The following is a 14,036-nucleotide window of genomic DNA, read 5'->3' on the forward strand; positions in this document are numbered from 1 at the left end:
TAAACTCATGGTAGGTACACTGACCGCCTCAAGTTGATACGGTTACGATCCGTAACCGTTTCCGGGTGGATGACTGTGCTTCGTCCTTTATCCGTTGCACTCTGTCTCTATAAAATCACGTTACTTAAAAATAATTATGTATAAGTATTCCTTGAATACCTACTATTTTGCCAAAAATACGGTCATTAAATATTTGAATTATACGGATGAGAAACTCAAAGCGTTGCCACACTGTAAGTTTTATCTACAATTCGCGATTTTAATAAATCGAAAATACTAGGGCACGTACTAAAGAGATTATCCATCGTACCATCCACTTTCTATTTGACCAATGACTTTGCATAACTCCTTATCACCGTCTCACGTTTCGCAAATTAGCTTGTGAATAGATAAATCAACAACATTATTTTATTTCAATAGGCCTTGGACAGCGCGTGGGGACCAACAGGACACTATGTAAACTACGAAGAAATACAACAAAACCTCAAGTAAGTATAACTCAATAAACACTTACCTACTCGTACTTAAGTACATGAAAATTGAATTAATTTCCAAGATCGTTTCTATTGAATTTGAGTTCGTGGAAGAACTAAAAGCGTCTTTGAGTGGGCTGGGTCTTCTTGAGTTAGCATTTCAATTTGTATTTTATTCATATAATATTTTATAAGAAAGTGTAACTTTATTTATGACTAAGTAGCTTATAAGAGTTATTTTGAATTTTGCTTTCATTATGGACTCGAAAATTGATTTTATTTAAGGGGGTGCAGCGCCGACGAAAAATTACCATTTGCTAGCCGAGATAGCGGTGGCGCAACGAACTAACACGATCGCACACAAACTACTTTACAGAGTAGAGACAAAAGAGACTCAATACAGAGTAAAAACACGTATTTCACTAATTTTGCTAAACAAAACGTGAGTTTATAATACTTTAATTAGGAAAAAGGAAGGATTTGATTTTTTGTTGCTATTGCTGCGAAAATTCTTACACAGTAAAAATCCTAACGAATATTGATTCTTCTGATGAGCAAAGGCGTTAAAAAAGTTTCGTAAAATAGTATTTTTCCTAGACGTTCAATTCAAATAGGCTGTTAATGTAGCGTCTTTCCATTCTATACATGGCCAGAACGCAAGGGTGTGAAACTAATCGAGTATAGTTTGGAAATAACTTTTTTTTACTAAACTCTTTCAAACTGTATGAGCAGTTACGCAAATACCGCGTACCTACTACTCTAAATAAAAATGTTATCAATTTATTTATTTAATCCTACCTAATCAGTTTATTTTGAAAAACCACTTAGCCGCAAGAGTGTTAAAAATCTAGTTTTATATTGATTCGTTAAAATATATTTAAGTAATAAGAAATAAAAATACTCTGAAATGTAATTCCATATTTTACTGAATAAGTATCAAACTAACTTTTTAACCGACTTCAAAAAAGGAGGAGGTTATATGTTCGACTGTATGTATGTTTTCTTTTTTTCTATGTATGTTCACCGATTACTCCGTCAATTGTGGACCGATTTTCAAAATTCTTTTTTTGTTCGATAGGGTACACTTCTGAGGTGGTCCCATTGTCACCAAGTCAGGATCTGATAATGGGATCCTAGGGAAATCGAGTGCAACCCTAAAATTTTATAGGCACGTATATCGTTTTTCAAACTTTTTCTTAAGTTTTTCAAGTATTTGCTCCTGGAAATCATCATTTCATATTGATGAGCTGATGATAGAAGGTAAAACTCCTTAATGCTTAGAAGTTGGAGGATAATTCTTTTAATTTTATAGATAAGTATAGTTTCTAAAGTTATTCAAGTGTTTACATCAGATATTCATCATCTCATCACGATGAACCGGTCATGGTAGGTACAACTCCTTAATGCTTAGGAGTTGTAGGATAATTCTTTAAATATTATAAGTACAAATAGACCAACAGTTGTATTCTTTCATGTTTTTAAGGTGGGCTGACGGTTTAAGGTCTTTTTAGGTTTCCTATTATGGTAACCTGTATTTTGTAGGGAATATTATTTTACACTAGACATGAAGAATATGGTCTTAATGTACTGCCTACCTTCAGTGGTAACATCAAGGTAATAATTAGTTAACTAAAAAGCAAGAAATAAGTAAAATTTTATAAAAAAAAATAAAACCGACTCCAAAAAACCTACACTAAAAAGTAGAAAAATAATTACTAATTACCTTATTACTATTCATTAGGACGAATTAATATTTATGTAGGTATACCATGATTGATAGATACTTTTGGAGTCGGTGCAGGCAAACTTTACATGTTTCATAATCTTGGCACCGACTCCAGAAGTATCAATCATGGTATACCTACATAAATATTAATTCGTCCTAATGAATAGTAATAAGGTAATTAGTAATTATTTTTCTTCTTTTTAGTGTAGGTTTTTTGGAGTCGGTTTTATTTTTTTTTATAAAATTTTACTTATTTCTTGCTTTTTTAACACTCTTGTCAAGTGTAAGTGGTGTAGTATAGTTTGAAACGGAGAAGCGAGCATCCACAATACAAATTAAACACGACTGTATTCAGTACGCAAAATTCGTGTATACTTTGTACTGTAGTCGCAGATTTATGAAGAGTATTACAAAATATACACGAGCAGTTTCCTACGGCTGCGTTCTACCCATGTATACAGGGTGTGGTTTTGTAAAACAACGCCCATCTCTGGAGTGATAGTACACATGAAAGTTTATTGCAAGAAAAATATAAATAAAATTTTAACTTATTACTTTATTACTAAAGAGCCTCGTTCAAAAGTCTCTTTAAACTTTCGAGACGGCGCTTCCTACCGCCCGCACCACCCCCGCGTACCCCGCTACACCATCGAGCACATGCGGCCGCCCACCCCGAGAGAGCGGGGGGACTGTTTTTTTCATGAATTTTTTTTTTGGCATCAGTGTCGTGTATACCTACTTCCACCTCTGAGATGAGCGTTGTTTTACAAAACCACACCCTGAAGAATGGAAAAAAGGGTTAAAGTAAATGCTTTATTTTTAAAATTGGTAATAATGAATTATTCATTATTATTACGTGCTTGCTTTTTCTCGCGGTTTTAACCATATAAATTCAGTTTGTCATAGTAATATTAAACTTCTCTTTTCTTTTCTCACTTCGTGTTAAAAGTCGCACTTCTGGCTGATCTAGTTTGCACTTAGCACTAATACTATAGGTGTGTAAATAAAACCACCGTAGTACTTGGGCTATTGAACTATATTGATCTATAGATTGATCTACATACATAATACACGGGTTAGACCTTATAGGAACAGTAAAATACTTTAATACCGCGTTCTAAAGTACTACAACGCCATCTATTGAGAATCTTAATAACTACATTACAAACGTATGCGTCCTTGTAGACTCAGAAAAATACTTCATCATCGCGATGTAAAGTAGTACAGCGCCATCTAGTGACGTCGTTTTGAACTTAATATTATAAATGTATCAGAATAAAGTATAAACGTTAACATTTCCGCCCACCAAGGACATTTAGTGAGAAATGTACTTCAACAAACAAATAAAATTTAGGAAATCCGCCCACTGTGACCTACAGTTTGGTTCACGGTGACAAAACTTAACAATAAAATATTAACAAACTAAACTTAACAATGAACTTAACATTAATCACCATCAGTGGGTAATACACACAACTTAGAAGTAGGTCTTTTTATTGTAGATGACTTAACTTTAATAGTGACTACACGGGTTACATTATCACTACCCTTGTGCTTTTCCACTATTCTACCCATTAACCAACGACTCGGTGGCAAATCATCCTCCTTGATAAGGACAACATCTCCTATATTAGGCTCCGGAATCATGTTGTTCCATTTATATCTATTTATCAAGTTTGATAAATATTCTTTTGACCAACGACTCCAAAAACATTGTAGCATTCTTTGAACAACTTGCCAACGGGTTAGTGAATTAACATGTGACTCTACAAAGTTACTTGCATCGGGTACCGCTAGCAGTGGTCCCCCAACCAGAAAGTGACCCGGGGTTAAAGGTCTTGGATCATTTGGATCTGAACTATCTACAGTAAGTGGTCGCGAGTTCAGGCAAGCTTCCACTTGTGTTAAGAAGGTACACATTTCCTCAAATGTGAGGGTTGTGTCCCCCACTACGCGTCTCAAATGGTATTTAGTGGATTTAACACCACTCTCCCATAACCCACCGAAGTTAGGTGCGTGGGGCGGTATAAATTTCCACTCTGTCCCATGGCCTTCTAAGTATTCCACAATTTCCCCTTGAATACTATTCAATTCCGCTAACTCTTTAGAAGCCCCAACAAATGTAGTGCCATTATCGCTCCATAATTGAGCACAGTGTCCACGCCGAGACACAAACCGTCTAAATGCTGCTATAAAGGCTTGCGTACTCATGTCACTCACGACTTCTAAATGTATGGCTCGAGTGGCCATACAAATAAATAAACATATATAGCCTTTATAGGAGCGATTGCCCCGTCCCTTGGTTGTTCTAACCTTTATAGGGCCAGCATAATCCACTCCGCTATGTAGGAATGCTCTGGCTGGTGTACATCGCACTGTTGGGAGAGACCCCATGAATTGGGTTTGAACTCTAGCATTCTGTCGAACACATGTGACACATTTACGGATGTGTTGTTTAACGAGGCTCTTAACACCTATTATCCAATATGCCTCCCTTAAGTAGCTTATCATCAACTGAACTCCTCCGTGCAGGGTATTTTTATGTGCATCAGCTATTAGGAGTTTTGTGAAATGTGAAGTGTGCGGTAATATAATAGGATGTTTGGTGTTTTCTGGTAACTGCGACTTCTGCAGTCTACCGCTCACTCTCATTATTCCGTTTTCATCGAGATATGGACATAAAGATTTGAGTTTTGAACTTTTCGAATGTAAACATCCTTTGGCCTGCAAAGTTAAGTACTCCTCATAAAATTCTTCCTTTTGCACTTTCTTGATACAGCAAACTAATGCATTTTCGATTTCTTTCTTAGACAAGTAATTGTTACGTGTCTCTCCGCGGTTATAAAACCGTCTACAATAAGCGATTACTCTAAGTAATCTGTTTAAAGTAGAGAAGCGTTGCAATAATGTATCTTCAGTCATCGTGTTCAAATGTACTTTCACAGCTTCTTCCAGAGTTGGTTTCAAATTCTTTGGTCTATTATATGGTATGTTGCGTTCATGAAGAAACTTTGGACCGGAAAACCATAGTTCATTACTTGCCAGGGCGTCGGGTGAAACACCTCTGGAGGCGCAATCGGCAGGGTTTTCCTTCGTCGACACGTGATACCATTGCGATGAATTCAAAGTCGTCAAAATGTCAGACACTCTATTCGCTACAAAAGTCTTCCATTTACTTGGGTGGCTATTTAGCCATGCCAATACCACTGTTGAATCCGTCCAGGCCTTAATGTTGCTCTTAGGAATGTTGATAACCTCGCTGATTTCAGACAAAAGTCGTGCTAAAAGTGTAGAACCACACAACTCTAATCGCGGGATGCTTACTTGCTTTATGGGAGAGACTCTAGTCTTAGCTGCCAACAAAGAAACGTGTACATTGCCTTTGGCGTCTACAACCCGCAAGTAAACAACTGCTGCGTAAGCTAACTTGGATGCGTCAGAAAATCCGTGCAGCTCACGCATGTCTTCTCTACCGGAAGTGCCCAGCCACCGAGGAACTCGAACAGATGTGAGTTTAATCAACAAATCCCGGTAAGTATACCATTCACGTTTCATATCATCGCTGATTGGTTCGTCCCAAGTTATGCCAGCTAGCCATAATTTTTGGATGAACATCTTTGCTATAATTATGCTAGGGGCTAACCAACCCAGCGGATCATATAATCGTGCTATTTCTGATAATATTGATCTTTTTGTTTCAGGTCCAGGCGACGCCGTAGGGAGACTCACCGAGTACCGGAAATGATCTTCGCTTCTATCCCAGGTAATACCCAGAATCTTAGTTATATTATCAGCTTTCATATCAATCTCTTTGTTCTTTTCATTTTTTGTATTATCTTGTTCTAAATTTGTTTTTGTGTCCTGTTGTTCTGTCTTATTTGTACTTTGACTTTCAATTTTAAATATTTCTGAAAGTAATTGTTTGTTGTTGCTATTCCATTTTTGTAATTGAAAACCACCTCGTAACAATAGCTCTCTCATCTCTTTGTACAATGCTACTCCTTCCGTAACATCACTGCATCCTGTCATCAAATCATCCATATAAAATGATTTAACTACCCTTGGTGCCGCCAGCGGGAAACTTTTGGCCTCATCAAAACTGACTTGATGCAATGCTCGTACTGCTAAATATGGAGCAGAAGCAGTTCCAAAAGTAACAGTCATTAACTCGAAGTCTTGTATTTCAGATTCAGAGTCGTCACGCCACACAATACGCTGAAAAATAGCGTCTTCTTCTGCTATCCTGACCTGCCGATACATCTTAACGACATCAGCCACGAGTACAATAGGGTGCTCTCTCCAGCGCAACACTAAATGACGTAGATCTGCCTGAAGCTTGGGTCCCACCATCAATGTGTCGTTTAGCGATATTCCGAAACTGTTTTTACTAGACGCATTAAAAACTACTCTTACTTTTGTTGTAGTTTTATCATTTCTGACTACAGCGTGGTGAGGTAAGTAGACAGCTTCCTCCTTTTTAGAGTCATTCTTTTTTACAGGTCTCATGTGTCCTAGCTGCAAGTATTCGTTTATCACTTCGATATAACTCTTTTTCAGATCTGAATCTTTCGATAGCCTCTTCTCTAGTGATTTGAACTTTCTTACAGCGATATCGCGTGAATTACCACCCTTACAGCCAGGTTGAGTCTCACGAAAAGGTAACTTCACGATATAGCGTCCTTCCGGTGTTCTACTTGTTGTACTGGCGAAAATTTCTTCGCATTTTTGCTCTTCCTCTGTCCACATATTCTTAGTAGAATGTGGTTGCTCTTCTATTTCCCAGAATCGTTTCAATGCATCGTCTTCATTAATGTGCGCATGCATTACTGATATTTTGGGATTTTCATGACCTATTCTTGATGATTTCCTATACTTCATAACTATCCCTGACACGATCCATCCCAATGACGTATTTTGCGCTATAAGCAAACCATCTGGACTTTTTTGTACTCCCTCTTTTAGTATTTGACTAAAAGCATTAGCCCCTAACAATAAATCTATTTTATTGGGCATATTGAACTGTGGGTCCGCTAGTTGTAAATTGCCTAAACCCACCCAATTTAGTGACTCAATTTGTTGCTCTGGTAAATGTGAAATTATGAGATTTCTCATGACATAAGCTCTAATTTTGACCTGAAATTGTCGATCAATCCTAGACTGGAGAGTTATTGTGACTACATGTTTGAATGTCGTCGATCCTTTGTCTCCTAATCCAACAGTTTTAAGTAGTTGAACAGCAGCTTCTGTAATGAAACAAGCTTGCGAGCCTTGATCTATTAAAGCTCTTACTGCTTGCTGTCCACAAACTTCAGACTCTATGTTGATTAAAGCAGTGGCCAGCAAAACTTGCTCGTATTTAGGTGCCTTATGAGTTGACGTACACGAAACTATTGGGGAAGGGCCAGCCTCAGAGTTGTTACTCTCTGATACGTCCCTCACCACAGCTCTGGCGGCTTCTGGATGTAGCAGTGAATGGTGACGCTTTTTACAAAGTCTACAAGTCGTCATTTTCTTGCATTCATAGCTACAGTGGTTGCTACCTAAACAATTGAAGCAGATCTTATTTTTCAACACAAAATTACGTCTCTGATCAGTGTCTAGCCTTGCAAATTGTTTGCAAAAACACAGTTTATGCCCTTCAGAACAAAATTCGCATCTCATACAATTAGTGTTTGTAGATAATAAGACCTTTGGTTTGGCATGAGGACCACTGCTATGGTGATGCATGGGTCTTTTTTGATCTACAAATTCCAAAGCTCGGAAACGATTTTCCATGAAAGTTTTAAATTGATTTAACGTTGGCAATTCATTCGAAATTGTTTCAGAATTATGCAACTCCCAATGCTTACGTGTTTCAGGATCTAATTTAAACGCGACGATATGGATAATGATAACGTCCCATGTACTCACGTCGATATCAATATTTTTTAACGCATTCATACAATCCATGGTGGTGTCTAATAGCTCTTTTAAACCTGTAGCTGACTCGTTTTGTACTCTTTTTTGTGCGAAAAAACGCTTTAAAATAGAATTAGCTAGAAACTTTTTATTATTGTAACGTTTTTCAAGAAGAGACCAACATTGACTGTAATTTGCGTCTGATATAGGCGTATACCTAATCAGTTGCTCTGCTTCACCAGACAAATGTGTTTTCAAATAATGTAACTTTTGAACATTATCTAAAGATTCATTTTTATGCACTAAAGATACAAATAAATCACGAAAAGTGGTCCATTCAGAGTAAGCACCCGAAAATGTGGGAATGGTAATTTTTGGCAGCCTTAAAATTTGATTTGACGCGTCACCACAACCTTTATTTTGTACTTGTGGTTCGCGCATTGCTAATTTATTGAGAACTGATTTCATTAAAGATTTGTAAATAAAATATTCTTCTTCTGTGTTTTCATAACAATTATTTGACACATAAATTGATTTAGCTAATCGGTCTGGGTCTGATATCTCACATAATTTACTATTATTGGACCTAAATGATGACCAATCCTTTTCTAAATTTTCAAGTCTGGCCTCCACATACTCTTTAGATATCCTATCTTTAGGACTTTTCTTAAAATTAGACAAACCCTTTTGGATTGAACCTTGTAAATCAGCTTGAACTTTAAGTAATTGTTCCATAGTAAATTCTTTCAACTAAAAGTAACTTAGAAAATTTCTAACTTCAAACTACTGCTAACAAATTTTGTGCAAATTATTCTAAGTGTTTGACACTTCTATACAAAATTGGGCATAGGTTCCCCGTTCCCCCGTTTTTTGAGATCTTATTCTAAGTCCTTAACTAACATGCAAATTATTCTAAGTCAATGTCCAAATCACGAAAATATTACAAGTCCAAATTATTTCTTCCAAACTATCTTGACTGTCTTCGTAATCACTAAGTTTTTAAACGCGATGAAATAGAGTTCAAAATCTCTTGGCAAAGTTTTAATAAAAGTTTACTCACTTGAACACTTCACTGAACTGAACCTGATTTCCTGGTGTGACGTATTATCCTTTCCGGCTTGAGTGCGCACACGTCACTCCCTGCGCCGGCTGCTACTCCGCCTCCAAGATGGCCTCAGTCCGCAAGTCCGCCTCTCAGGTGGCCTCAATTCCGCCTGGCTCCACCCAGCGCCTCCTCCAACTTCAGCAGCTTCAGCCAGCGCTTTACCGCAAAAACGCTTTCCGCTTGCCGCTTGTGGCTGGGACCGCACCTTATCCGCAGTAATCCACTGCGAGCGCGGGGTTGTGGTCTCAATGACCACTGCTCAAAAATGACCTCTATGCAATCCGGCTCGAAGGAACTTGTTAAAAGTCGCACTTCTGGCTGATCTAGTTTGCACTTAGCACTAATACTATAGGTGTGTAAATAAAACCACCGTAGTACTTGGGCTATTGAACTATATTGATCTATAGATTGATCTACATACATAATACACGGGTTAGACCTTATAGGAACAGTAAAATACTTTAATACCGCGTTCTAAAGTACTACAACGCCATCTATTGAGAATCTTAATAACTACATTACAAACGTATGCGTCCTTGTAGACTCAGAAAAATACTTCATCATCGCGATGTAAAGTAGTACAGCGCCATCTAGTGACGTCGTTTTGAACTTAATATTATAAATGTATCAGAATAAAGTATAAACGTTAACACTTCGCTTATTGTTTTGCGTTACTCATTTAGCATACTTTCTTTGTACAGTGTGAGTCACGATAAAGTACACATATGAAAATAGGTGAAACTAAACCTATTTTTATCGACAAAAAAGAGGTCAAAAATTTTTAGAGGGTTTTTTTTATTTTTTATAGAATTTTTTTCCTTCCGATTACTTATTGTAAAGAGAACGTAATAACTTTTACACTAAGAGGTATATCCTGATAAAATAAAACAGTAATAATGCTAAATAACAGGCGATACTAAAAAATACATAAAATACTCAGGAAAACACAACAAATAATAAAAAAATGATACTTTAAAAAAAATCAGCTTTTAAATTCATGTACTTTTGGTTATTTGATAAATTTCTCCAAAAAATGCCCCTAAACAGGTAGTTTTTATTAATTTATGTTATTTTCTATCGTATTACCTTTTTAAAACCAAAAATCGCATGTCTCTATCCCTATCACAACATTTGCTATGATTGTTTGAGGAGAAATGAGGAGATCCGTAGGAGAACCAAAGCGGGCGTGGCACATAGCTCGTACAGCTGATGGCCGCTGGCGCAGGAATGTTCTTGAGCGGCGACCACGAGCCGGAAGACGTAGCGTGGGCAGGCCTCTTACTAAGTGGACCGACGATCTGGTGAAGGTCGCGGGTGGTACCTGGATGCGAGCGGCGCGGTACCGGTCTTTGTGGAAATCCTTGGGGGAGGCCTTTGTCCAGCAGTGGACGTCTTTCGGCTGAAATGAACGAACGGCAAAGAAAGGTTGCAAGGGTTTTCTACCCATATCTATATATATAAAAGAAAGTCGTGTTAGTTACTCCACTTATAACTCAAGAACGGCTGAACCGATTTAGCTGAAAATTGTCAGGGAGGTAGTTTAGAGCCAGGAGAAGGACATAGGATACTTTTTATCCCGTTCGAAATTAAAAAAAAAGTCTGCTTATTTATTGCCATTAAGGCGGAACAAAGTTCGCCGGGTCAGCTAGTTAACTATAAAATAAGTAAAATATTTTTTCGTAACAATCGAAGTCATAACAAAAGAGATACTATTTGCATGCTCTGCGCTCTACACTACTCTGTAAAGGATTGACAAACACACATTTGACACTTGACAGCTACGATAAAGCAAAACGCCTGATGATTTCTTCACGGCAAAGTTTTTTTTGGGAAAATCAAAAATTCTCAATATTAATGCATTAATACCAAAAACGAAAAAGGGGGCGACCTTCAAAATATTAATTTAAACATTTCCATATAAAAATTATTGCTTCATACGTTAAATTAACAAAGTTCTCGAAGAAATAAATTTTCCATAATGTCTGCATTTTAAATGTTGTTTATCAATTTTTTGCGTATTTATTCAAAATTTCGAAAAGGCGGCGACCTAGATCAAGGATTGGGCTACCCTACACAAGTTCCTTCGATGTATTTAAGTCACTAATCGCAGAGCACTCGTGATTTAAAAATATGTCAATTTTAAGGATTCTGTGCAGGACCCCCTTAAGCTGTTTTATAGCTACATATTTCCATATCCCTGAGGATTGAATTGATCAAAACAAAACTGACAATCAAAAGACAAAATTTATGTTGCCTTATTGTTAACAATTAAATGTCCTCTGAGTTGTCTGGTAGAGATCACTTGTTAACGTGATCTCTACCAGACAACTCAGAGGACATTTAATTTTGTTTAAAATACCTATTTGAGCGTTGGGAAAAGCGGAGACGAAAACTTTACTCAATGTCAAATTTCAACCACATTAATCAACTTTTTTTTTTTTTTTTTTTTATGTGATAGGAGGCAAACTTGAACACTATTATAACACAAAATAACTTTAATATTACATTGTAGTATACAGGGTGTGGTTTTGTAAAACAATCTCTCGCCCGCGTAATAATTACCATTTTCCTGATTTCATGGATTTTTCCATGAAAAAAGGTACATTTATTTGTTTATATTTTTTTGGCATCAGTGTCGTGTACATACTATCACCCCTGAGATGGGCGTTGTTTTACAAAACCACACTGCACTCCACAACTGTATTACATCAAGATATTGACCAGCCAAAATCGTCCTTATCCACTTAACCTACACAATACAGGGTGTTACTAACGAGCCAATGTTTCACAAGGTACGAATTGTTTGACAGCGCGCGAAGAGAGAAGCTCAGTGAAGTGCAGATCGGACAGATGAGGCGGCAGGTGCACGCGCAGAGAGCCAAAGCTGAGGAGGAGAGGTGAATATACTTGTTTATTGTTTAACTATAGAAAATAAGCCTATAAACTTATTTCCTTTGTGACTAAAAGTTAACCGTGAAAGTCAAGAATAAAAGAACCTTTGTACATTTTTTTATGGAAACCCCGCTTTCCGAAAAGAAAAATCTTAAATTCTGCGAGATTTTATTATTTTATTGCTTGTAATTTGGCGAGAGACCGGCTAGAGACTTCTTATTGATTTGAGGTATTTTCATCGAATAAATTATACATAAATAACGCCCTTCAAGTTTGATTACTGCTTCCTCGGACAGACTGTATAAGCTTGTGTTTTGAGTGGGTCCACCACAAAAGTCCAGCTATCGACAGGGTTCAAATTAGCGACACTCGATACGGCCATCCGATGACAACACCATTGGGCTTGCCTCAAATATTAGCTTAAAAGTTAAGTAACTAGGTAGTCTTTAAATAGTTAACGGCTACTAAGACTAGCAATAGTGTTACAGATACTCTTAAACAATAAATCAATCAACCTTCATCCAGTTATAATACACGATAGATGCTTATTTATAAACACGATCGCAACTTTAATTGATATTTGCAATCTTTTATACTTTTATTAGCGTCTCAATTATTCATTTATTCAGGAAACTGCTATAAAGCAGGATCTACTATTTCAGGAAATGAAATAAAGATTTCATGAAGATATTAATAAAAGAGGATATCCTTTACCTTCGCTTTTAGGACACGTTTTATTGTTAGATTTGGCCTTTGTATAGGATACAAGGCAAAGTTTTCTCTCTGTCCCAACCGGTTAGACAAAGTCGGACGCGGAAAACTTCTCACGGTATCTCGGGACAAAGGATATCGACCGTGCAAATATTGGATTGAAGTAAATAAGGCTCATTACTCCGAAATTTACCCATTCACCTTAAACATTCCTAAGATATTTATAATTCTACCTTCAAATCGGTAGGTTGACAAGTTTAACCACTTAGGTACTTAATATTTTCAAGACTACTAAGACCACTTATAAAATAGCAGCATCTTTCTAGCTCCTGAAAAACAATAAATTGTAAATTCTTTTGAGCTTACAAATTGGGTTCGAATTTCCTAAGAAATTCTTAATAGAAGAAAGGTGCTACGGTTTTGTCCTTTTGTTAAATTAAAAATAACTCGTCAGCTTAAACTTTAATAAAAATGACCTGTAGCTATTTAATATAGAAACAACGTGACATAAAAAGTAATTATTGACACGTTATCTACTACAGATTAAGTTACAAGTTAATTTCACGATGTCTCCAATGAAAAACGCCATAATCGTCGGGTGTCGGGGAAGTCCTAGGGTGGTAATTGGCGCTAGCGACCGTTGGACACGATAGCAGGTTTAGAATTACTAACAAGACCGTCTAAAGTGTAATAATAACCAAGCAAGACTTGACTTTGATGAATTTCTCCATTATTGTTTTTTATATTTTAACACAAACTTACGCAATTTCATGCTCCATCTGAGTTATGGGGCTTAATTAAACAAACTTCATGTCAACAAGATAATTCTTAGAATAGTATAATTTCTTTACTCTGTTCCAATTCTAGGAGTTTTCAGTTAGATTTGATGGAGCAGTTTTCTGAGACATTAAATTTGATTTTTCTTCGTCCTGTATATTCTTATGAAAATCTCATCTTGTTCAAAAGTAGGTGATTTGGAGTTATCCCATGTTTATTGTAAGTTTTTTAAAATTTCTGTTTTTGTAGGATGAAACTGTTACATCCCTAATAAATTAAAGGTGTCAGGGGAAATCCAGAAGCGTCAATTAGGTGCAATTACCTTCAAACTATTACTTACTAATTACTTGTTAACAATTACTTATAATGAGTTGTTGTTTTCCTGCCCTCCCACGACGACGGGTAAGATGCATGTGCTTTGTAATGCCCGATTTTTATAATGCTAGTTGTGTAC

At 36.7% G+C, this 14,036-nt stretch overlaps 1 protein-coding gene across 1 annotated transcript in view; it reads left to right on the forward strand.

Moving 5' to 3' along the window:
* Nucleotides 1–14,036, forward strand: part of LOC135071915 (partitioning defective 3 homolog) — a 43,372-nt gene that overhangs the window by 23,609 nt on the left and 5,727 nt on the right. Inside the window, exons 18-19 of the mRNA XM_063965783.1 lie at nucleotides 421–488; nucleotides 12,013–12,099. Of these exons, the coding sequence (XP_063821853.1) occupies nucleotides 421–488; nucleotides 12,013–12,099 (155 nt within the window). The remainder of the gene's footprint in view (nucleotides 1–420; nucleotides 489–12,012; nucleotides 12,100–14,036) is intronic.

Source organism: Ostrinia nubilalis, chromosome 5 (assembly GCF_963855985.1).
Source record: "Ostrinia nubilalis chromosome 5, ilOstNubi1.1, whole genome shotgun sequence".
Taxonomy (NCBI): Eukaryota; Metazoa; Arthropoda; class Insecta; order Lepidoptera; family Crambidae; genus Ostrinia; species Ostrinia nubilalis.